This window comes from Setaria viridis, chromosome 5 (assembly GCF_005286985.2).
Source record: "Setaria viridis chromosome 5, Setaria_viridis_v4.0, whole genome shotgun sequence".
Taxonomy (NCBI): Eukaryota; Viridiplantae; Streptophyta; class Magnoliopsida; order Poales; family Poaceae; genus Setaria; species Setaria viridis.
Genome location: NC_048267.2, coordinates 10839086 through 10864036, shown reverse-complemented (window position 1 = coordinate 10864036; position 24951 = coordinate 10839086). Strand labels below are relative to the sequence as shown.

At 45.0% G+C, this 24951-nt stretch overlaps 3 protein-coding genes across 3 annotated transcripts; 1 reads left to right on the top strand and 2 right to left on the bottom strand.

The window, feature by feature from the left end:
* The first annotated feature begins 348 nt into the window (after nt 1-348).
* On the top strand, nt 349-2640 carry LOC117855716 (cytokinin dehydrogenase 1). Its single transcript, XM_034738093.2, has 3 exons — nt 349-1008; nt 1423-2104; nt 2191-2640. Exons 1-3 carry the CDS (start codon nt 414-416, stop codon nt 2480-2482), a joined length of 1569 nt encoding a protein of 522 aa, XP_034593984.1. The 5' UTR covers nt 349-413; the 3' UTR covers nt 2483-2640.
* Nucleotides 2641-3803: 1163 nt separating this feature from the next.
* On the bottom strand, nt 3804-8231 carry LOC117858453 (zinc finger CCCH domain-containing protein 17). Its single transcript, XM_034741524.2, has 7 exons — nt 7701-8231; nt 7473-7568; nt 6664-6753; nt 6316-6564; nt 6047-6226; nt 4214-4314; nt 3804-4111 (listed from the first exon to the last, which is right to left on the bottom strand). Exons 1-7 carry the CDS (start codon nt 8115-8117, stop codon nt 3955-3957), a joined length of 1290 nt encoding a protein of 429 aa, XP_034597415.1. The 5' UTR covers nt 8118-8231; the 3' UTR covers nt 3804-3954.
* A 785-nt stretch (nt 8232-9016) lies between these two features.
* On the bottom strand, nt 9017-19479 carry LOC117858452 (uncharacterized). The gene is made up of 22 exons (XM_034741522.2): nt 18473-19479; nt 17580-17695; nt 16892-17100; nt 16173-16292; nt 15936-16064; nt 15722-15847; nt 15182-15237; nt 14979-15078; nt 14777-14894; nt 14093-14302; nt 13694-14006; nt 13063-13156; nt 12688-12796; nt 12234-12505; nt 11994-12121; nt 11562-11796; nt 10927-11115; nt 10563-10849; nt 10279-10459; nt 9948-10190; nt 9731-9813; nt 9017-9607 (listed from the first exon to the last, which is right to left on the bottom strand). The coding sequence occupies exons 1-22, from the start codon at nt 19306-19308 to the stop codon at nt 9460-9462; spliced, it is 4302 nt and encodes a 1433-aa protein (XP_034597413.1). The 5' UTR covers nt 19309-19479; the 3' UTR covers nt 9017-9459.
* Nucleotides 19480-24951: the final 5472 nt, after the last annotated feature.

The following is a 24951-nucleotide window of genomic DNA, read 5'->3' as shown; positions in this document are numbered from 1 at the left end:
GCAGAATTAAACAGGGCTAAGCTAGACGGCATGTACACACAACTTCGACATGATCTTTTTCCTTACAAAAGCATCTTTGTGATCGAGTAATTTGAAGTATGTAATCACACGTATGTTGTTTTTACCTCTTCTCAAAACATTGGTACCTTCCTTGACCTGTCAAGTGGAGCCTATGTGAGAGGTATGGAGTTGTAATTCTAGGTGAGAAGTATTTTCAATTGTTTTGAATCTTTATACTATAGTATACTATATAAATAGATAGATAGATAGAAAAAACAGTCGAGTAATTGAAGTATGTAATCACACGCATGTGCTGCCCTACCTCCTATAAATACGGGGTGCAAACACCACATCCCAGTTACCAAACACACATCACATCTTGTCTCGCGGATTAAGCTCTGTGAACGTCGCTAATGGCGGTGGTTTACCTGCTGTTAGCCGCGCTAATCGCCTCCTGCCATGCACAGGCAACGTCCGGCGATCGTCCCTGGCCGACCTCCCTCGCCAAGCTCGCGAAGGAGGGCAAGCTCCGTACCGACAGCAACGCCACCGTGCCGGCGTCGATGGACTTCGGCAACATCACGTCGGCGCTCCCGGCGGCGGTGCTCTACCCGGCGTCCCCGGGCGATCTCGCCGCGCTCCTGGGCGCGGCGTACTCCACCCCGGGGTGGCCGTACACCGTCGCGTTCCGCGGCCGCGGCCACTCCCTCATGGGCCAGGCCTTCGCCCCCGGCGGCGTGGTCGTCAACATGCCCTCCCTCGGCGACCCTGGCGCCGCCGCCCCGCGCATCAACGTGTCGGCCGACGGCCGGTACGTGGACGCCGGCGGCGAGCAGATGTGGATCGACGTGCTGCACGCGTCGCTGGCCCGCGGGGTGGCGCCGCGGTCGTGGACGGACTACCTCTACCTCACCGTCGGCGGAACCCTCTCCAACGCCGGCGTCAGCGGCCAGACGTTCCGTCACGGCCCACAGATATCTAACGTGTACGAGATGGACGTGATCACCGGTACGTGTGCGCTTGCGCAAAATATCCATGCACCATGCCTGGAAGCAAGCCTTTTCTTAGTAATTACGTGCCACACCTTGCATCACCAAACTGCCGATTGCTTCTTCTACCGGTGCAACTCGATCGCAAGATTCGCAACTATAATCTAAATCGCCTGATTAAATTCGATAACCACATTGCAAATCACATTTAAGATTGTGTATTATAGTATTAGTGCATGGTGGTGGTTAATGTCCAGCGCTAGCTGCACCGGCCGGCCGGCCGGCCGGCTGGCCGGCGAGGGGCGGCGACGTCTTTAACTAATACGCTGGCTCGCACTAATGGGCCGGTTGACATTGACAATTGCCGCGGTTTAATCACTTTTAATCTGTGGCTTTGATTGTTGGGCGCTGACTTTGGGTGCAATTCGTGCAGGCCACGGGGAGACGGTGACGTGCTCCAAGGAGCTCAACGCTGACCTATTCGACGCCGTCCTCGGCGGGCTGGGCCAGTTCGGCGTGATCACCCGCGCCCGGATCGCGGTGGAGCCGGCGCCGGCGCGGGCGCGGTGGGTGCGGCTCGTCTACACCGACTTCGCCACCTTCACCGCCGACCAGGAGCGGCTCATCGCCCCGCGGCCCGGCGGCGCGTTCGGGCCGTTGAGCTACGTCGAGGGGTCGGTGTTCGTGAACCAGAGCCTCGCCTCCGACCTGAAGAACACGGGGTTCTTCTCCGACGCCGACGCCGCCAGGATCGTCGCGCTCGCCAAGGAGCGGAACGTCACCACCGTGTACAGCATCGAGGCCACCCTCAACTACGACAACGCTACCGCTGCCGCCTCGGTGGATCAGGTGCTCAAGTCTGTGCTGGACGGGCTCAGGTTCGAGCCGGGGTTCTCGTTCGAGCGCGACGTGACGTACGTGGAGTTCCTGGACCGGGTGCACAGCGAGGAGGTGGCGCTGAACAAGGTCGGGCTATGGCGAGTCCCCCATCCATGGCTCAACATGTTCGTGCCGGGGTCGCGCATCGCCGACTTCGACCGCGGCGTCTTCAAGGGCATCCTCCAAGGCGCCGACATCGTCGGGCCGCTCATCGTCTACCCCGTGAACAAAGCCAAGTACGTCGTCAGAGCCATATGCATGCGTCTGCGAATATAATCGAATCAGACACACGGCGGCTGACTCTTCTCCGGCGTCTTTTCAGGTGGTACGACGGCATGTCGGCGGCGACGCCGGCGGAGGACGTGTTCTACGTTGTGTCGCTGCTCTTCTCGTCGGTGGCGAACGACCTGGCGCGGCTGCAGACGCAGAACCAGAGGATCGTGAAATTCTGCGACAGCACCGGGATCCAGTACAAGAGCTACCTGGCGCGCTACACGAACCGCGACGACTGGATCCGGCACTTCGGCAGCGACAAGTGGAAGTGGTTCGTGGACATGAAGAACAAGTACGACCCCAAGAAACTGTTGTCCCCCGGCCAGGACATCTTCAACTGATGATCCATGACCATGCATCGCCACCAACTCGATAGCAAATGGTTTCTTGGAGGGGTTAATAATATGAACTCACACAGCCGTCAATCTGTATAGATCACTGATCCCAAGGTCATCTACTGCCATGGGAGATAGTAATAAAGTGAAATAATTGCATCTCATATTCTCATCTTGGGTTAATAAAACTACTCATGTCCCAAATTATTATTCGTTTTGACTAGATACATAGCTCTTGCAGATCCATAACAAAAGCTATGTATCTAGAAAAGTCAAAATAAATAGTAATTTGGAATGGAGGGAGTAGCTTTTTGTTGCAAATTGACTGGTTGTCACTTTATAAAAGAAAAAAGTGTGAGATTTTTTTTAGAAAAAAGGCACCGTCACTTGTGAAAGACATTTACTTGGATCGAGGTGATTCTTCCTCATTTCGCACGTTTTGCTTCGATGTCTCCGTCTTTTTCTATAAAAAAACAATCTTGTTACGTGATTGATCAGATAGCACGCATTTGACAACTGACATTGACAAGATCAGGTAAAGGGTCATTTGTAACAAGCAGGTCGATCGGGTGTTGATGATGATAAGTGGAATACTCCAGTTGACCAAAGCTGGCTTTGCTTTCTCTTATTTCCTCAGCATTCGCCACATGCATTGCACTTGCCCGTTGACCAACGAACGGCATGCTTGGAGAGGTTCATTCCAAGTTAGACAAAGTCACTCTACAAAAGCTAAGCAACAGTGTGCCGACCTGAATAAAGGTGGTCGTAGATTATTAGTCACCATCACACCTACGCAAGCCCAGGCGATACAGCCTATTCACTAGATCACACCAATTATCGTCAGCGAATAAAAAAAATTGGAAAACTAACTGATCGCAATACCACTTATCGCCAGCGAATAAAAAAGGAAATAAAACTAACCAAACAAGCATGTATATCAAAGGAAACACCATGCTCAAGTATAGCCGATTCTCTCTGTTTTTAGAAGTTTTGCAGAGCAAGCTATATCTATATATAATAAATACGGGAGAATCAGGGCTCCAACGTCTTTCGTACGTATCTGTAAACCGTGGGCGGAATTCAATGGACGCGCTTGTTTCCTAGCGTCAAAATAGCATTACCAGAGTCAATCGGAGTTAGGCAATCTAGTATGTCACACGGCATGGTGACAAATCTACACGCTTGGCCATCTTGCATCCACACGGACACGGCCATGCCCCCCTTGTGGACGTGAGGACGTGCCAGGGCAGGCCACCACGGCCTGGGCACTGGCACGCATCTCAAGTCGTGGCAGTTAAGCAGCCGCACGGTAACGTGACATCAGGACTGCATCACCAATCAGGCCTCACAAAATAAAAATTGGCCATCTGGGCACTGTGCTACAATGGTCAGAGATTGACTTTAGAGCTGCCATAATTTACAAGCATACAATATTACAATGATGGAGCTGTCAGTCTTCAACGAGGCTATACTGATGACTATGCTTGCGCAGCCGGCGCCGCCTCCTGGTCCTGGGGCGCCCACCGCCACACCTTCAGCTCGCCGGAGCAGTCTCCAGTGAAGAGCGGCCCACCATCAGCGAGCTCGATGGTCCTCACTTCCTTGTTGGAGAAGAGGGTGCCCACCTCCTGGAACCTGAAAGATGACGAAGCAAAAGCAGAGCTCCTTTCAGTAATAAGGAAGCCGCGGTACAGGTGATTCGACACCTGATGTAACTGGCAGGTTTCATCAACTTACGATGGAAGGTCGAGCAGGCGGATGCGGTTGCGGTTATGGAGGGAGCAGAGAAGAACTGGCGTCTTCCCAACGCGGTGCATGCCGAAGAGTGTGCGCAACCCCTGCAACAGAATCGGAAATGTTAGAGCTGTTGTGAGGAGCAGCTCAAAAATAAACCATTCTCATGCAACTATGCAAGGAAAAAAGAAAAGGAAAACTGAGGTTAACATAGCACTCTCTCATTGCACTTGTACAGCTGTATGACTGTATCCTACTGTATCCTAGTGTGATTTCTAATGATCAAGCACACCAGCAGTTTTTCTCGGACCATTTCATGGAGGAGCTGAAAACTAAGCTGGTGAACAATCTAGAACAATATCCAGGAAATTCCATTAGTTCTTGCTGCGTGCAGACCCAAGATTTTTTTTGATAGGCAAATCAGTTTGAACATACGTTCAATAAGTTATTTTCAAAGTTCAAAATATGATATTCTTCATGGAAAACAGATGAACCGAGCAGACCATCTGAAATTCTCATCCAACGGGGCTTCTATCAGTATATAGAAACATTCACCACTGAAGTTTCCAGTTTGAGAATGCTAGACCAAGCACCTCTGTGCTGCTCCAGACAGTAGCAGTCTGGCAGATGAGTGTAGCGTTTGGGGCATGGCTGGGGCAACCAAACTTCAGGAATTCCAAGTGAGGTCACTGGCCCCACCTGCCTAGGTCAGGGTGTTTTTGGTCAAGGCCATGCTTCTTGTTGTGGCACGATCTGTAAGTTTCTCTGAGTAGGTGTGTGGGTGTGTGTTCCTGTGCTCAGGTTTTGGTCCATAACTGGACTCATTGTACTCTCTTTTTCTCTCTTAATTAAATGACACGCAGCTCTCCTACGTCGTTCGAGAAAAAAAAAAGTTTCCAGTTTTGCCAGATAAACTCAGTTATACCAGAAGACCAACCAGACAAGCTATCTCCATACTCCATCCGTCCCGCAAAGAGTGTTTCTTTAGTTATTTCTTAAGTCAAACCATCTTATGTTTGACCAAGTTTATATAAAAAATATATCAATGCTTTTGATGTCTAGCGAGTTTCATTAGATTCGTTATGAAATATATTTTCATAGCATAACTATTTAGTGTTATAAATATTGATACTCTTCATTGTAAACTTACTCAAACTTAAAACAGTTTGACTTAGGAAAAACTTAAAAGGGACACTCTTTGCGGGACGGAGGGAGTATGCAACTAAGAAGACCCTACACTGAGAGGTTCCAGCAAGCCTATGATACACCTAGTTCGGAGACCACATTTATGAATCAAGTCTATGCTACACCTAGTTCAGAGACCGCATTTATGAATCATATGGCTTGGCTGAAAGCAAATGGAGTCCCAACAGTTAAGTCCTTATGAAATGTAACGTGCAGCAAACACAGAAGCATTTGTACTGACACTTGAGAACAGACAGAAGCTGCTCAATGCAGTAGCACACTGAAACAAAAATGATCAATGAAGTTGGAAGACAATGGCAGCAGGAACAAACTCATTGTGCTTATTTGCACAAAATTTCACTTATTGTTGAAACAAATGAAGGCATGACTTTTTGCACTACCAATACAACAACAATGAAGCCTTTTAGTCCCAAGCAAGTTTGGGCAGTACCAATATTCAGCAGGATAAGGAAAAAGATTAGCCAAACTACAATTACAAAAGGTAAATGTTCCTATTTAATTCTGAACTTTAATAGTTACAATTTAGTCACTATACATATAGAAACGCAGATGCTGTAAATATTGAGCATAACAGTCTGCAGCATTCAACAAAGAAAATAAATAACACATGAGAAGGAGTGCAGTGCTTACATGCTCCTCAGCATAGGTATATCTGACTTGAAGGTTTCCAGACTCTGAAAGGGTCCAGACCTTTACAGTCCTATCCAGGGAGCAAGATAATAACTTGTCTTCCCAACATAGAACAGATGTTACAGCAGCTTTATGCTCAGAGAGTGTTTGGAGACACTGCATGGTCATGAGATCCCATACCTGATAATAAATACAAAGAGTACATTAGTACCAACACAACATTCAGTGGTCAATGTTAGCGAAATCTTGAGGAAAAATAAAATACGTACTCTGATGGTCTTGTCAAGTGAGCCAGAGTAAAGTCTTGTTGCCGAGATTGAAAGTGAAATCACAGCACGTTGATGGCCACTGAGGATCGCCACTGGTTCAATGTTGCTCTCCTTAGAAGGAAATTTCCAAGCTATGATGCGACCATCTCCCGTGCCAGCAAACAGCATCTCACCCGTGACAGTCATGGAACAAACCAGACCAGAAGGCCCCTGAAGACTCAGTTTCATCCCTGTCTGTGTGTTCCATGCCTTGTACCAATCAAAGTAACCCTCAATATAAGATCGCCAATATATAGTACAAAATAAATGTGTTTGTTCCCACTAGAATCCAGGAAATCAGAATATCACCTCAACGGACTTTGGAATCCCAATGAATACCCATGGGCCATGGGTTATCATGCAGCCAACCTTGCCTCCCATCTTGATGACATCAACACACTATTGCAGAAACATTAAGAACAAAAAGACAATATGGTAACAGATTAGATTTTTTTCCCCTTTTGCTTTCTACATGAAGTCTCTTTTCCTCCTCTTCTCAATCTAGAATTATGCCCATGATTCTTTATCTATTTGTTCTCCTTTGTTTTTTCTTTTTTTCTCACTACTAATTTTTCTTACAAAAAAAATCATGAACATCCGTTGATAAGACAACTGTAATCTTGGAGTCCCTTCCAAATCAGCCAACAGCTTATTAGCCAAGTGCCAACTAGACAGATGACCTCCCAAACTGATCCTGGGTACACTGATAACTGAAGTAGGCAACGAGCCTCTAATAACAATGATCCCAGCCAACAAGTAAATAACCTCTATGTGCAGAGAACATCCAATCTGAACTGTCACCGTGCAGAGAACAATCCAATCTGAACTGACATACGCATGTACCACCAAAACTAATCAGGAGATATCCAGTGGAAATTGGTGACACATTCAGCGCATTGATCGCCATCAGCAACCGGGATAACATTCAGCGCATTGATTGCCATCAGCAATCAGCAGAAATCCTGAATCCCCAATCGATGGTCCAGGCAACCGCCACAAATTGCCAACCAGCACATCAACCACCAATCCACCGTGAGCAAATGGAGGGACGCAACCCAAAGTCGAACCGCACATATAGCTAGTCAGATGAGATTGCCGGGAACCAAGAGCCGAGCTACCTTGCCAGAGTTGCGGTCCCAGACGCGAACAGATCCGTCGACGCTGCCGGAATAGAGTTTGTCGGAACCACGCGGCACAGAGAACCCGCTGATAGCCTGTCGAATTAGCGATCACAGTAAGAACCCATCACAATTCGCAACCGCTCGACCGAAATTGCATCCAAATCGGCCCGCCGCGATCGCGTCGGGAATAGCGCAAATTTTCAGAGAGGGCGGGGAAGCACGCACCTCCGTGTGTCCAGCGAGGGAGCGAAGGAAGACGAAGCCACCCCCGCCGCTGGCGCGGCGCTTCTCAAGGGTTGGTGTGTTGTCCCCAGCCTCCGGCTCCGGCTCCGGCTCCGGCTTCTGATCAGGCTCCGGTCTTGCAGCCTCGTCTCCACGGCTCCGTCGTGCGGGTGCGGCAGGAGCAGCGTCGGGCGCAGGGGACTTGGCACGGCGAATCGATCCGGACAGCGCCGCCTTCTGCGCGGAGGCGAGGAGCCTCGCCGTAGCGGGATCGAGGCGCATGGCCGTGCGGGAGGCCTTGGCGCCGCCGCGGCCGCCCTGGGGCTCAGGCACAGAGGGCCGGGCGTAGGGGCTCCACCGCGCGGCCGCGGGCGCGGGGCCGGTGCCGAGGCGCGCGGTCAGGGTGGAGGAGATCGGCATGGCGGGCGGTTGGCGAGCGGCGGTGGGGGAGAGGGGCGGCGCTTGGTTTCCGCTGGGGAACGGCGTGGTGGAGTGGAGGCGGTGATCGCGATCGTGGAAGGAGGCGGTCAGGCGGACGCGGTAACTGGCAGTACGTATTTATCAGCCGCGCCTGCCCATAAAGCCAAGTAGCCAACCGTAACCGACCCGGAAACAAGTTTGCAAATTTCCTTGAGATACATTATTTATTAACATAGAAAGGATTCTAAATGCAAGTATACTTATATGCGTTTCAAAAAAAAATACTGCGACCAAATTACTTCGAACTATCGATGAAAAACACGAATACGCAATTTCACATGCTAGATTTTGCACTTGGCATACCCTGCTGTTGAATCGAGGTGATTGATATGACTTGTCTCCTCTCTTTGCCGAGCATTTCTTCAGTGATCAGTACCTGATTTTCTTTATACTCCATTCACACTGATCACTGGTTTCGTTTTCGACACTGCTAGCTGCCATGCCACCACGGTAACCCATCTCAATTTGACACCCCTGCTCGACACTTGCCCGCCAACTACAACGCACATCCGATATTCCGATAGAAGTTTCTAACTAAAAAAGATTTTGTTGTAATTCTTTGAAATCTCAACCTGAACGAGAAGAAAAACATTCAGGATTTAGCTTTCCTTATTAATGAAGAAGCGTGAGAACCACCAAATGTCGGGAACGGGGAGAACTTCCATCGTGACTTGCAGGAAGGGAAGTTGGCGGAGCAGGGGCAGTGGAGCACGAGAAAGACGAACGGCAACCGCACGCCAATATAGGAAACACAATAACGAGGGACGAAGCGACAATGCCAAAAAGACCCGCAGGCTCGTTACACCGATTTCTGACAGCATTGTCTCAGCCTGGCTGTGTCAGTTAAAACCATGGAGCATGTTAATTCTTATGTTGCCCATCAGAAACAACAGATACAACAGAAGGTTTTTGCATCCTCCGATGACTTGTTTTGCCCCTCTGCCCAGCTCAACAACATAAGGGCCAGGGCATGATAGTAAGAGAACAGCAACAACCAAAACCGACATCCCCCCAATGTGTCTCTTAGGTTAGCTTTGGCATTGTTTATAACCCTATGGTGTCTAAATCCTACAAAGAATGGATCAAGTACACCTCTTATATATACAACAGAACACCGGTTGCAACTGCACATGATCATCGAAGGACGCTGAAATATGCATCTATTATAACTGTAGTTGCTTCTTTGGCCTGGTCAATAAAGAAAGGCCTTGCTGCTCGCACTCGTCCTTTTATCAACTCCCAAAAAATCGAGTTGTAAAAAGCTTTCCAGTTACACCAGGTGTCATGACTGCCAAAAGATGTTTGGGTCATTGCTATATACCGCGCGGTCTTGGATCTCTAAATTAGCAACATGCCAATCAACAAGCCTTGCTTGGATGCATTTCAACAACATGAGTCCGGTTGGGAAGAGCCACCAACCACTTTCATCCCTGGAAAGATTTCATGACATGTGAAAAGTGTGACGGCAAACTGGGGGAAATGGTGAATTGATAGCTTAGCTGGATATAACTCTCAAAAGATGGCAGTGGACGGTAAGGGGAAATTATGCTTACGTTCCCAGGTTCCATGGCTGCACGCTCGGGTGTCTTTTGGTTGATGACTTATAATGTACGAAACCACATATGAAAGCCACAACCTAGAGAGTACAAGCACAGAAAGAAGGTTATAGAGGCATAGAACTTGATAGAAACAAACTGGTCCAATTGCTGTTATCAAGTGTGATGGATACCAATAAGCACATAAAATTGAATGTAGGCAAAGAATACTTACAACATTGACCAGCGAAGTTATGTTCCACAATGCATATACACGAGCAAGGCCTGCTGACCGCCTCGGCCCATGACTAAAAAGAGCATTTATACCAGCAGGAAAAGGTGACAAAATCCCAAGAGGTAGAATAAACAAAACCAAGAGTACGTCGACCATAGAGTATGAATATAGCTGGAGAAAAGTAAGCAAAACTAAGCTGAAATCTGCGAGAAGCAGTATTGAGATTACTAAACCAACAAGATCCTGCAGTTAAAAACAAAACTATGATTAGCGCAAAATGAAGAATTGATCCATAATAATTCTGTGAACAGAAGCAATGGCAGCGAAAGACCTGATGCCCGACTGGTTTTGTATTGTGCAAGATAAGAGAAAATGGATAAAACAAATCTCTCCTGTCTCTCAGGGTCCTTAAGCTATTACTATCAAGAACTCCACCAGTAATCCTTTTGCGCATTAGAGCATCCTTAACCCTTGCCTGCCCTAGTTGGATATCAGTGAGCATGTTTTGTGTTCTGCATAGTGTAATAAGCCATCATAAATAATAATGATTATAAACAAAGCCAAATGATCAATTCTAAAGATCAATAACAAATATAAAAGCGCATAATAACTCACAGTGAGCGTTGCTCTAGTTTTATTCTAGGGCTTCCATCATGTTCAGCAACCACTGGTTCTCCGTCAACAGCATAAACAACAAGACCAAGTTGGCAGTACCCTAATGCTGTAGCTTGGAACCACGCAAGATCAACGCGGATACCATTCACAGCTAAAGAGGGATTCGCGTGAGTTTCAAGCCAATCAATGACAGGAAGAAACGTTACTTTCAAGTTTCCACAGCGAACCAAACGCAGCTGTGCATTCAACCCAGCAACAAGACGGTGCCATATCCATGAGGGAACAGCCTGTAATGGATATGCCATGAGATTCTGAGAAGTGTCCGGACATGAGAAGTGCAGTTTGAAAGATCTTAAAATGATACCTGGCTCATAAGACTAGTGAGCACACTGTCACTATGAAGTGAAAATGGAGCCATGTAACTTCCATCGCCTCCAAAGATCAAAGACATTGGAAACCTTTGACGAAGACGAGGTGGAAGGTCGGGCCTTTTTTCATCTCCCCCAAGGAAGAAATCTAGATACCCTAGCATTAGATCTGGAGTCGCGGTCACCTAGATATTCGAAAAGCAGGAATCACCTTAAACACAATAAATTTGATGGACGGAAATGAGAATGGACATAAACAGTATACAATTGACCAAAGAGGACACAAGAAATTATAAAAGGGTCAGTTACAGATCTAAACCTGAATATGATTCTAGTGGAGCCAAATAAATTCAGTGACGATGTATTCAGATTTGTACATAATTCTAGTATCAACACAATAAATCTTCCTATCTACTAAAAATAGCATCTTCGAAAGTACTATTTCCAATCATGGAAGCTTTCAAGGCCTCCCTTCTGCTAGTATTCAAATATTTTTGTAAGTATCTAGGAACTCTCACTATGCAAGCAGCATCATAAGCTTAATGATCCACCTTTAAGAAATTTGCATTTTGAATTTATGAGAATGATCAAGAGAAAAGGCATTCAAATTTTCTGAGAAACCAAGTCAGACCTTGAGGCCCTCATAGAGTGCACGTGAACGGCAAGACCGTAAGCATGAATGATCATATTCAGAGCGAACAAATTCGCGAAGTCTCTGTAATTTCTTTCTCCTACGCCACTGTTGCCATGACCAGGCCAGAGGGTATGCAAGGATACAGAGGATACTGTAAATAGATCCTTCCCACCACTGATAAGCTGCAAGGGTGTTTATATCATCGACAAATCGATTAAACGCATCTTCATATCTGACAAAGAAGACGTAGCAAAATTAGAACACAATTTCAAGTAATTTTGATAGTATAGTACTTCCAACAGGCAGATCAAAATGATTATTTGAATCAAAAGAGCAACTCAACAAAGCTCAGGGGATAAAAGAAAAGGATCGCAAAGGTTGAATCTGATCGATCAGTATCAAGGTTAACTTGAGGATAAGCATGCATACACAATCTCTGTTATTTGTTCCGGTGGACTGTGTGGGAGATGCCACGGTTCACTGAAGGTGTTGGGACCCATGAAATACATCCTGTGTACATGACCATGTGACTCCTCAGCCCTATTAGTTTCCAAGACCTGTAGCAATATCAAAATTTATATAAGAGTTCAGGAAGGCTCCAATCCAAAAAAAAAAGGGACGGCACATGGCACTTAAGATGTGAGCTATGCAGAAAAGGGTGTGAAGTACCTCATTTAAAGATTCTAGGAAGGGAAAGGAATGATCAATTTGGGACCCTTGTTGAGTTGGCGCTGGCCCAGGCAACTCATCAGTGCCGACAAATTTCATACGAGCAACACTTAAAACAAGAGCTAAAAGGATAAGAAGGCCTGAAAGAAGTAGGCCAAATAACCAAGGTCCTCCAAAAGTGTATATTAACTCCTCCAGAGCTGTATAACAGTGAGGCATGCGATATCTGTCAGACACACATCTGTAGGGACATGGAGTTTCAGCAACACCTCCTGCAAACATAAGCGAAGTTAGAAATATTCAATTAACAAAATTGTCTGGATGCCTACCTAGCACAACAACATACAAACTAAAAAAGGGTGAAAGGATAGAAACTAAATCCAAACAGAAAACATGACATGACAGGCCAGCAAATTTAAAATTTAAGTCAGATTTTGTTCTGAAATCACTTTACCTCGGACATTTACGTATATAGCGCGGTGAGGGAGTTCTGCCGGAGGGCATGGAAGGCACAGAGATTTAGAAGATCCAGTAACATTTTTGTACGTTCCCAGAGGGCATTCCTGAAGTTTACACAGAAACAATTATCACCACGTTAAGTCGCGCTGGCGTTAGAACATGGCCACCAGAATCAGAGTTAAGGGAAATAGATATGCAATTGTTCCAAATTTACCCCCCAAAAAATATGGACCGAGATATTACACATTATCAAGATACAGAACACTAGTTTAAGCCATTTTGTGTATTACTAACCAAACTTCACTGCGTAAATGTTACAACAAAACAATAATATAGGGTAGAATGTATTTGTAACATATGAACAAGTTACCTTGCAGAATGTACCATAAAGGCCTTTTGGGCAAGCTTTTCCTGTGACCGTTCCATTCCCACCAGAAAATCCTTGTCCTTTACTGACTCCTCCACTGTATAAGAACACACAATTAGTGTACGAACAATATGTACACATAACTCAAAACATTACAGTAATGTCAAACATGCACAGTAGTTACAGGTGATGAAATGAAAATTTAAAAAATTAAAACAAAACTATATCATGCACATCACAGCTCAACTGTTCTGCTGCATAAGATGAGATGGCTCCAACAGCCAAATGCAAAAAAGAAAGAAGAGGGTAGATAAGAAGTCTGCAAAATAATGGCACCAACAAAGTTGATGATAAGGCTGGCAGAGCTCCTAATTAAAGTTCCCAAAAATCGAGCATACAGTATAAAATAGTTATTCAGCTTTTCCTTGGCCTTCTTGTCTCATAATGTCAATGGTCAACCAATGTCAGCATAGTCGTATAACACTAGATATGAGTAGTAGTTAAAATCAAGATTAAATTTGAAGTACAGCACAAAAGTTTATAGATAGGACTGATACCGCATGTAATAACCCAAAACACCAAGCAATCTTTTACGAGTTATAAAACAAATACTAGAGGAAGGATCAACCCGGACCTTGTAAGTATTGATCCCTTAACAGCTGCAACAGGTACATATTCATCTCCAGTAGGAATATTAGACCAATGGAAGTGAATCCTTCCCCCTCCACCTCCACCACTGCCAGCACTTCCAAAGCCACCAACACTTGAAAGGACTGAGCTTTCTGCTAGGGACAAAGTGTGCACAAATAGAAGAATTGTGCCCCCAGAACCACCACCGGGTCCTCCAGTAGAGCCATTAGTAACCATATTAACGTAGCTGCCACCATTTGATTCTACTGAACCATAGAGGGCGAGACTTGGCAACGAATATTCGCATGAGCCCATCACTGGGAAGCAGTTACAGAAACATTTAAAAGACACATTTTAAGACATACTATGAGACAAAACTGAGGACAACTGGAGCATGTGATACCTATTATACCCCCACCAGCTGTAGAAAACTCTGTAGTGTCATTCCCACTGCCGCTGCCAAGTTCACAAGGTAGATCAGCATTACCATAGGTAGGTCCACCCTCAGCATGGCTTCCATTATAAAAACCATCCCCGCCTTTACCACCATGTCCACCACCACCACTTACACCACTGCTTAACATTTTTCCTTGTCCTACTCCAGTTCGGCAGCCTGAAATTTGAAGGGAACGTCTCACCGAGAAGATATAGAAACTATGCAGACATACGCTCATGCAGGACACAGCCATCTTAAGTGGTGTGTTCCTCTCAGGCCAAAGAAGTAGCAGCAAGAATAGCATACGGAATGGAAAGTGCAAAAGTGATAGTTTTAGCAGTATAGAGTAATTCCTCCCAAACACAACAGAGCGCAACTATCTATTCTTCGCTTATCTGGTTGTAATATAAGCATTTTTCCTGCCAAAAATATATACCATGACATTCAACAGGCTAGGTGAATGTTACTCATCATTTTTTAGATATGTTCAGTACAAAAAGTTCAAAGATTATATGCTACTATATTGTACTTGACAACTAATGATTATGATCAACAAGCAAGCTTCCACAAGCTGCCTATAAATTAGAATTGTAGGAACGAGGCAACAAACCAATGGAGAATTTTTGTAAAAGCAAAAAGACAACAAATTACCCAAGCCTGATGCGCTGATCATCCCAGATGTATGCACAGTGACCCTTCTTGCCCTATTGAAATGAACTACAGTTCCTTGTACGAGACCCCAGACATCAATATCTTCAACACGGCACACCTAAATGGGAGAAGTGGCCATAAGCTGTGTTGTATGAGAAAATTTACCTGGAAACTACGTGGGAATGTTCAAAGTTGAGTGTACCTGAAGGGTAAATGACAATGAAGAATTTAGATTGCAATCTTCAGGTGGATGTATAATTTCCACAGGACAACTATCATCTTCACAATTCAGTTTTGGAGCCCTAATAGATATACAAGAAATCATTAGCGAGCAAAAATATTCCAAACACAGGAAATAGGGAAAAAGAACATCGCAATGTGATAGCTGAAGGTGAAAGTATTTACACATCACCACTACTTCTGTTTACAAGTGGGCCCCGTAAAATTGAACCAGGTCCAACCTACAAGATGAATATTATCACAATTCTTTCTTTCAACTGGTTACAAAAGGGCAAAAAAGAACATAATACCTCATTTGACAACATATTGAACATTCAATCTAGGTAGTTACAAATCAAAATTACAAGTACAAGAAAACATATTCACAATATACCATGACACAGCAGAAGAAAGTATGGCACTCATCACAGAAGTAGAAATTATTGCCTAGATACACTTAAGATAAGCAGAGAGATGATTATATGAACCATCATGATTAGCATAACTATAGAAATGTCTTATCTCGGGTTCATATGCAAACCGTAAATAGAAACACAGACAGAGACAAGTTTCCAAATGTAGCTGAATGTCATGCCTAAATATTTGCACAAGGATTGCCAGAAAAAATATGCTCTGAGAAATATTGCCGCAAGAAACAAAGCATTCAGAAAAGGCAATGGATTAAGAAAACAAAAGCAGTGATGTTGAAAAGCATATATATCATACTTGTATGCTGTAGAACAGTGACAAAATAAGGCGTTGCGCCTCAATTGTGTCTCCATCCCCAGACAAATTCAGTAGACCTTGACCGCGAACTCCAAGATTAGCATTAGAATGTATCACAGATGATTCCTGAAATATATATGAGGAAAAAATATGAATATTAATCAGAATTAGCAAAATAGAAAAACGGCCATTAATGTTGGAGCAAACAATGAACCTTCAAGACTATCAAATTGCTCGCATCCAACAAAGAAGTTGCAACTATTGAATCTCCACCGCCATCAATTAACATTCTGGAGTTCCACATAAGGAGCATCTTCACAGACATTCTCAAAGCACCGAACACCTGGAAAAAAGTTCAAGTCAGCGAAATAATTAACACATACTTAGCAGGTACACCAAGTTGAACGGGAATAGATGAACATCACAAGAGATCAACAGGGAAAAAAATGACCTTGATTGTTGAGTCACTCATAAGGAGCTCCTCAGCCATCAGTTCGAACTCCGAGTATGGATAACGAGTGAGACCAAAAGTTAGAATACCACCTGAAAGAAGGCTAAGTTGCCCTTGCACCTGGAAATTATAAATAATCAGTTGCATACATAAGTCTATAGAGAGAAAGCACAAAATCAATAGGATAAAAGAAACAACTCCATGATAGGCTTGTGTCTCATTACAGAAAATGTGCCCTGTATGGCTTATGCAAATTGCAAATGATATGTAGTACTTATTTTATGGGGATGTAAAAGAGCTTCTGCGACAACAGAGTACAAAAATTTTAATATACAGCACCAAGACTGCAGTACTGCCAGATAGCCAGTAACTGTTATTTCTTGAAGTATAAAATATTTGAAGTTTGTTTTTGTTTGACTTGATATATACTACTACACTTTTGCAATTCTGATTGTGAACTAGAATGCCATATCCCTGTGATATACCAGTGACACATTGACTTGTACAGCATATGCTTATACAACCAAAATTCAGATATATTGTTGTCTTTGTGTAGTCTATAAAGGTCTAAAGGATATATAAATTGGCGCTAGATTGGAGAAAAAGAAAATGCAAGATTCTAGGATTTGATAGTCAGTGTCAGCAAAATATGTAAATATTACTAAAAAGAGACCATTGTTGGTAGAGTATTAATCAAGATAGCATTACAAAGTCCATACCTGAACACGACTCCAGAGCAAGGGAACAGCAACTTTCGCATGATTTCTCACAAAAACATTAGTCCACAGTGGTTGATTTGGGAACTCTAAAAGAAGAGTGTCTGTCTGTGTACTCAAATTATTGTTGCTAACAATAAGACTCTTTGGTACTGCTTCATAAAGAGTTCCGGCAGCTCCTGCATTATCCGGACAGCCTGAACTCCTTCCCCCTGAAAAGATGGCACATATTAATCTCAAAAAAAAAATCAAGAAGATCATCTTAACAATAGCTTTAAATGTGAATCACTAGAAAGTTATGAGGACTGCGAGGTTGATTGCAAACACCCACAACATGTTGGGCCTAAGAGTAGTGAAAAGGAACAGTATGATGCTTCTATAGAAAGTGAACGCATTTTCTTGTCCTGATGCAAACAGTAGATAACATGCAGATCTCTTGAAAAGTTAGAACAGCTAAACCTAAACTCAAGGAACACAAGGAGAAGTAAAGATCAATTTAGATCAGAACCTAAATGGGTTTAGAAAGGAAACAGCATATAGCCAAAGCTAAAATAATAAAACAGGCAACTAAACACTGAAACAGATGGTAAAAGCTATATGCATGTGCAACTCTTCTAAAAGTGAAAACTGTTAACACTAAAACTGAGTAAAGTAAGAAAAAGGAGATCAATGTGAATTTAGAACAACTTACCATGAACAAAAATCTGGGTGTCATCATGTCTACTAAAAACGTTAATCGAAACTCGCCCTCCACCTCCCCCAGCCAAACCATTACCCCCAGAAGCACTGATCTTGCCACCACCATGCCTGTTGCCAGCAGAAGTTCAGAAGAGATGGAAAAACTGCAAGGTCTTGCTTACCATAATAAGCACTAAGCAGATCTACAGGAAAAAAACTTACAAATGAACAGAGATTCCTGGACTGCCCCTTTTTCATACATATGTATATCATTATGACCAGCACAAAAACTCTTGCTTGATTCATCCACCAATTAATTTTGTGCATCATTTATCTACTCTCAATCAATCCATGAGGGTGATCCCCTCCTACCCTTAACTTTCTATGCAAAGGGAAATCCTAAAATCTTAGTGATTCAACAGAACTAAATTTTATAGTTTATTAACATCTCAACAAGATCATATCATCAAATTGAGCTCATTAACAACATTGACTCTAGGCTTCAAAAAATACATCAAACACGAGCGGCAATTTTAGAAAACTGAGAATCCGTTTGTCTTAATTCAGTACATCAAACATATGATCAAATGTGCCCTAGATGCATTTCTGCATGGGGAAAAAGGTCTTCCTCTCTTGCCTCTTAACCCACTATCATCAGGGTACAAACACAGCCAAAAATGCTGATTATGGCTAATTCCTTAAACTGCAGGAACTACCGATTTGCTCTGCTAACTGTTTTCCAAACTTCAACTTAATTAACTGCTTACCAATTTATTCTGCTGGCCTTCAATTGGTAACTGTTTTCTAAATTATACTTAAAAATTAATTAGCTTGTACACCCATATCTCAGTTCACTTAGCATACAGAAAGCAGAACAGGAATTAAAATCATTCAAGAAACACTCACATCGTCGCAGCCTTAATATAGATGCTGCCCCCAGAACCTCCTCCGCCCTTCTCACTGCTATCACCGCCGTCGGCGAGCACTGTGCCATTCATGATCAGGTTCTCAGCAAACAACCACACGATGCCACCACCAGCACCGCCATAATCCTTCTCAACACTGGTCGAGCCCCCTTTGCTGCCAAAGCTACACGGGTGTTCAAGGTCTGACCAAGCATAGGCATCGCCGCCCCATGAATCCTCCTGCGTCTGCCCATCCTTGACGAAGCAGCTGGCGCCACGGCCGCCGTGCCCGCCACCGTCACCGTGCGTCCCCGTGGGGACGCCACTGGTCCGGTCGGGCGGATCACCGGCGAGCGCGGTGGTGTTCACAACGACAGTGTCGGCGACCGTGATGTTGGTGGCGACCAACGAGACCCTCCCAGCTCTGACGCGCACGCCGCGGCTGAGTCGCACCTCGCCGGAGAGATTGGCAGATATGACGCACCCGGCCTTCTCGCAGGTCAGGGAGGCGCCGGAGAGGAGCACGAGGCTGCCGTTCCCCGTGATGTAGACGTCGCCGCCCAGCTTGACCTCCTCGGAGACCTCGCATCGCGTGCGGAAGTCCCCCTTCCCATGGAGGTCTTTCGCGCAGGTCGCCACCGGCGCCACCGGGGCCGGGGGCGGAGGCGGGGGCGACGGCGGCGAGTAGTCGTGCCACATCAGGATCGAGTACGGGTCGGGCTCCGCCCGATCTGACGCCTCCGCCCCGCCGCCCCGGCCGGGGCCGGCGTTCCCGAGGACCGCGCCGAGGAGCAGCAAGAGGCGGAGATTGAGGAGGGGGCGGAGATGGCAGGCCATGGGGTGGGACGCATCAGAGTCCAGGCCGTAGGGGGGTTGGAGGCACCAGCACTAGGTTCCGGACGCCGCGCGTGCGGTGGCCGCCGGCGATGGCGGCGGCGGCGGCGGGTGTCCCGGGTTGGGTTTGGTGCGTCGATTTGGGTTTAGCCCTTTTTCCCCCTTTCCATTTTGCTCTTATTTCCTCATTCGGTTTTGATGGATTGGAGGGGAAGAGGGCGGAGGGAGAAGGCTGCAGGGCGTCGGATTCGCCTCGAGATTCGTGAGAGTAGGTGCGGGGTTGGCTCCGTGTGTGGACTGTGGTGGAGACAAGTGGAGCACAAGACGCTGGTTTTTTCACTTGTCCTTTTTGTTTTCTTTTTATTTTATTTATTTTTTTGGCCGATGCTTTTATCGTATTTAGATTTCCTGATCTTACATTTCAGCCCTTCCAAAAATAAAGAATACTTAGCTCCAAAACAACGTTCGCCCCGAATGTTATTGCTTTTGGAAATTTGTTGTGTCTTTTGGACTTGTTTTAACAAAAAAAATGGTAAAAAGGCAATGGTAGCTATCTGTGATCTGAGTTACTTGAATAGTAAATTTAATTGAACATTTTAGTGAGCTTTGCTTACCTAATTTCTGTAGTTGGTTTTTCTTATATGGAGAACAGATTGGTCTCAATTAACTTGACGAAAGTGCATAGAGGACCTTTTAGAAAGGAAAAGAGACAGGGAATGGCAGTTATTATTGGATTCATCCGGAACCTTATCGAGTAAGTCATCCAAAAAGGACACCATGTTTTTGTAAAAGAGCCATGTCTTGTAGTGGGGAGTCACAGGCTTATCCATTTCTTTCATGGGAGTGCGTATACGGTTTTATCTATATTTTATTGTTTTTTTTATTTGACGTGCAAAAGTTGGAGATTTGCTCTCCTTTTAGTTGCTGTCGCAAAATCTGTCTCTTCTTTCTTTCAGTGAGCTGATGGCATGAAAGATTTCACAGATAATTTACAGTCTTGGTTTCAAGAAAGAATTACCCGCAGGGGAAATTTCGTTGGAAAGAGGTGACTAGTCAAAGAGAAGGCACTGATCAAGTTCTATCAAAATAACTCAAATCAAAATAAGGGGCAGGTGTTTAATTGAAAAACCGAATGATTTTGCTGTTTGGGATGAAAGTGATGCATGCAGTGTGTTACACAAAGTAGGAAACCACTCAGTGGAAGCATCTATCTTGCAGACCCTTGAAGTAACTTGGAGCTAAAACAATTCTCAAGAAACCAAAGTTGCAAAAGGTAAAGAGTCCCAGCAGTGAGGTGAGCGAATGAACTGTGGGAATCTCTTGAAAACAGCGGGGGCTTCATGCCCAAGGAACTATGCGTAGTGGGAAAGAAAGTATATCTGGTAGAAATCGGTGGACAGAGAAGAAGTAAACGATGCCCTTTTTCCCCCCTTCCTCTCCTTTCCGGTGATGCAACAAACAGGACTTCCGCGGTGGTGCAGGCACGATGGAACCTCTGTTTTCATCTGGATTCAATGAAGGTGCCTGGCTGCTTTGTTCACCTTTTTCTCGGTTCATTTTTTTCTTCAGGAGTGTTGGTGTACTCTGTCGAGGAAACAACATAGTTTTTTGTCAAAGGGAACAGCAGAGAAATATTCTTGATACAAGAAAATAAGGCCAGGTCCAGTGGAAGTGAGAGAGTTCCGTTCTGATCAAGTGATTAAATGAAATGCCTACGTAAGCAAATCCAATAACATGACACTAGAATTATGAAGAGAGATAACTTGAGAGAATATTCAAGTATGCTGAAGCTGCAGCTTTACAGCAATCCGAGTGATGATGCTGAAGCACAATACTATACACTCCATTGGTTTTTCAGCGGACAGAAGGTGAGACAAAGAAGCTGAAACCCAGACGGCGCAGAGCTTAGCTTGTGTTGGAGCGTCTCATTCTCCTTGTCCTGGATCGGAGTACGGTTGGGGTTGTCAGCGTCAACCCTCAACTAAATTAACCCGCATTTAAAAGCAGCAGTTAAGGTGGGGGTGCTTAATCTAATCAGGATCAGCGCACAGACCACAGACCCCAACATGGTGGCAGGACAGTTAATGGGGGTTGATTAATCCTCAGCTAGTCGAGCACAAGTTGGCACGCACTGCCACTGCATCGATCAGAGGGCATCCAGTCCAGCGGTGGCACCACAGTCCCGGCAAGTTTTTCTTTTCAGTTCAGAGTCGTTGACGTGATCATGAACACATCTCGAAAGCACTGCCAGGAGTTCAAACCCTAATCAGCCATCAGTGCCCCTATGATTAGTTAGGGGGCGCGTAGTGTTAGATTAGAGCGAGCGACCCTACGGCTTGGCCACTGTTATGTATGTGCGGTTCTCTGAACACGGAACACACCAAGGCAAGCAGAGCCGCCCATCGGACCAAGCCACTTTCCCATCACGCTGAAAAAACTGAAGAGTCCGGCTGGTTTCGTTTTCCGCGGGTCAAATCGCATCATCTTCCATTCTTTCCCTTCCCCGATCGTCCGGTTGTTTTTCTCGGCGGCCTGGGGCTTGGTCGGTCGCGCGCCCTTTCGGCCAGGATGACACAAAGCGACGGTGATCTCCCCGAAAGGGACCGTCGGGTTTGGGGGGTCGGGAGGAAAAGCGCGGAGGATTTGACGCCAGGAGACGGCGAAATGCTACCCAAGCACGAACAATTCCCTGCCCTGGGATGCATTCTGCCTGCAGGTCGGCCTCGTTCTTCTTCAGAGGAAGACTTGAATTTGATTGAGAATAAAACGGGTATTTTGATTGATTTATTTTTGTGCGGAAAGGGTATTTGAATTATCCGGTGGCTCAGCACTAGAGGATGATTGGATGAACACATGGAATTCGTGTGGCTTTCTGTGCTGGGCCTTTCGTTTTGTTTTCAATCGGTGGGCCAACGGGGAGTCCAGAGATTCCAGACAACGGGTACGAGTTTTTTCTTCTGCAACCCCGACAGCTCGTGAGTCGCGTGAGAGGTGGTGCGAGTGGTGTTCTGCTGGTCATGGTCAGTGTCGTACTGTCGTGGGAGTTCGTGGTCCTCCTCGAGCGAGTTCAAGGATGGATGATTCTCGCAGCCTCGTCCAGTCATCCTCGTTGGATTGGAGCCGGCCGATTGAGCAACACGAGTTTAGCAAAGGCAGTCAGGGTTAAACCCGAAATCTGTGTAGAGTAGAGCTGTCATCTCTGTCTGTGATTTTGGATCGGTGTCTCTCTCTCAGCACCGTACCAATCCATTCTTTCTTCCGGGTGAGGAAGAGAGAGACTCGCCATCTTGTTCCTCCGGCGATCTTAGTCATCAACATAAAAAAAAAAAAGGAGAGCTCAACTGTCTAAAAGACACTGCCTTTCGCTTTTGCGGCCTCACCGAAACGAAACTGCACGCAACCGATGCCTGTCAAAAAGAAAGGAAAGAAAAGGAAAAAGGAACAACAGTGCAGTGCAGAGGTGGAGTCCCTTAAGGCCCATATACTAACGCACCGGCCTAGCCCGTTCAGCTCTAAGCGACTAAGCCCAAGCAAGGAGAGAGAGGAGAAAGCATCATCACTGATCCGTTGGGCCTGTTGGTCCACTATTTTCTTTCGTAGGGACGAGCGGCCCGGCGGCCCGTCTTTGTGACGACTCCTCTAGTTCGGGGGTATTGTGTGGTTCATCCATCATAATCAACCCATCATCCATGCGTCATGCAACATGGGCACCAAATCATGCATGATGCATGCACCGGCAATCGACCGGCAGCGGCAGTCAAGGTTTTATTCCGTTTGACACAACAGAAAACACGTCGAACGTTGTTAATTCCTGTTAGATCACAAAGTTTACCATCTGCTAGCTAGGTTCTGTTCTGTCAGCACCTTTGCATCTAGCATCCAGCCAAATTAAGCAATTTATATCTATGACGAATCCACTGTCAAAATCTGACAAGAATTTTCAGGAACGGTATAGATACCCAGAGCTATATATTATGCATTCTAGCTATAGCCAGCGTGCTACTATATATCTGAATGTATAAGCGGCTAGATTCATTGTATGCTATGTACGTATGTTTTATATTGATCAGGCACGGTGAGGATCTGATGCTACATCTCATTTTGCTTCGATCACGCATGCCTTAGCATGGTTAATAATATAATTACGTCCATTTGTTGACATTCCGAGGCTGGACAAAAAGGAGCAGAATAACTCGCCGCTAATGTAGGACCGAATGTACGTTAGTGCTCGTGTACGCACACCTCATAATTAAAAAAAAGGACCCCAGGCATCGTCCTCGCATCTGACCCTCCCCGACAGCCTTCCTCCACTACCCGGTCGGCGGTGCATCTCCACCGCCTCACCTCACCGCCCACAACCATCATCACCAACCCGACCATTCCCTTTTAAATCTGACACCCTGAGATCCCCAAAACCTAAAATCCTAACCTCAACTTCCCTAACTCTAAACCCTAGCACCTGCAATTCTAGGTAAAATGGGGTTCTAACTGCATGTACAACTATATCCTTTGGGCATGTCGGGGTCATGCATCACTCACAAGTGCCCTTAGCTTGATGGCATCACGTAGCTGACACTTGGTCAATGATATTGGCATTCTATAAGTATGATCAAGTTGTTGGAACATCAACTACGATGTTCACCGTCCCACTAATTTGACATGCAAATTTTATGAAATTTATTTTAGAGAGCTATATATATTATTAAATCATTATTTTTCATAATTAATCCGAATAGCAACTTCTGCTAAAAAGGCTGAAATATAATCTTATATTATTAATCTACAGATTCTTTATATAATTAAGCAGTGCAAGTTAAAATAATTGACCAACAATAATCTTTTTAAAAAGTTTTTGCATGTTTCTTCACAGGGGTAGTACCACACCGTACCGGTACCTTGGCCACGAAATGCCTTAGATGTGTTTTGATTTTTTTGGAACGGTTTTCCAAATCAGCCAATCCCTTATTTAGCTTTATCCTGCATATGTAGCAAGTGTGGCTGCACATAGTATGGAGTACTTGCCAGGTGATTTATTTTCATTCAGTAGTGGTGTAGCTAGTGGGGTATGGTGATGTTCACAAAGATCATTGAGCTAATATCTCCTATATTCCACATAACGTATAAACATAAATTAATCAGTGAGGACATATAACAGACTGAGAATAAATGGAGCACTCAACTATGGGGAAAGTGCTGAAATGATTCCATACAGTTATACTGATATATATGGTGCCTTGAACTTTGTCCATCATATTTTTACCATCTCTTACCAAATAGATATACTCATATCTTTTACTACTTGCAAACAATTCAGAACCCAGAGTCACATCACAAGAAATATTTACATATAAACAGGCCTCATAAATGAGCTGCCACACATGAAATAACAACGGTGAATGAGCATCAAATCCAGCTAAAGGTTATGAACAGATTCAGAGAAATAGAGGCACCCCTGAAAACATCGTCTTCTTTGAGAGAGTACCTTAATCACTACTGACTGGGAGTTTACACCGGAAAATAGTGAGAGAGAGAGAGAGAGAGAAGAGAGAGAAGCAATAATTAAAGCACATACGCCTTTTTTTGAGAGAGTAAGCAAGCCTGTTTTTGATCGTATGTAGCCTCTCTGATGAAAATTTGATCAATAAT

Excerpts from the sequence above, each read along its gene's own strand:
- LOC117855716 (XM_034738093.2), top strand. The coding sequence starts at position 414 with ATGGCGGTGGTTTACCTGCTGTTAGCCGCGCTAATCGCCTCCTGCCAT. Across the intron at positions 1,009-1,422 it reads CGAGATGGACGTGATCACCG|GCCACGGGGAGACGGTGACG; the intron begins GTACGTGTGCGC and ends CAATTCGTGCAG. Across the intron at positions 2,105-2,190 it reads TACCCCGTGAACAAAGCCAA|GTGGTACGACGGCATGTCGG; the intron begins GTACGTCGTCAG and ends GCGTCTTTTCAG.
- LOC117858453 (XM_034741524.2), bottom strand. The coding sequence starts at position 8,117 with ATGCCGATCTCCTCCACCCTGACCGCGCGCCTCGGCACCGGCCCCGCG. Across the intron at positions 7,569-7,700 it reads CCCTCGCTGGACACACGGAG|GCTATCAGCGGGTTCTCTGT; the intron begins GTGCGTGCTTCC and ends CTAATTCGACAG. Across the intron at positions 4,112-4,213 it reads CGCCTGCTCGACCTTCCATC|GTTCCAGGAGGTGGGCACCC; the intron begins GTAAGTTGATGA and ends GTCATCTTTCAG.
- LOC117858452 (XM_034741522.2), bottom strand. The coding sequence starts at position 19,308 with ATGGCCTGCCATCTCCGCCCCCTCCTCAATCTCCGCCTCTTGCTGCTC. Across the intron at positions 16,293-16,891 it reads TGCTCTGGAGTCGTGTTCAG|GTGCAAGGGCAACTTAGCCT; the intron begins GTATGGACTTTG and ends TATAATTTCCAG. Across the intron at positions 15,079-15,181 it reads AACAGAAGTAGTGGTGATGT|GGCTCCAAAACTGAATTGTG; the intron begins GTAAATACTTTC and ends TATATCTATTAG.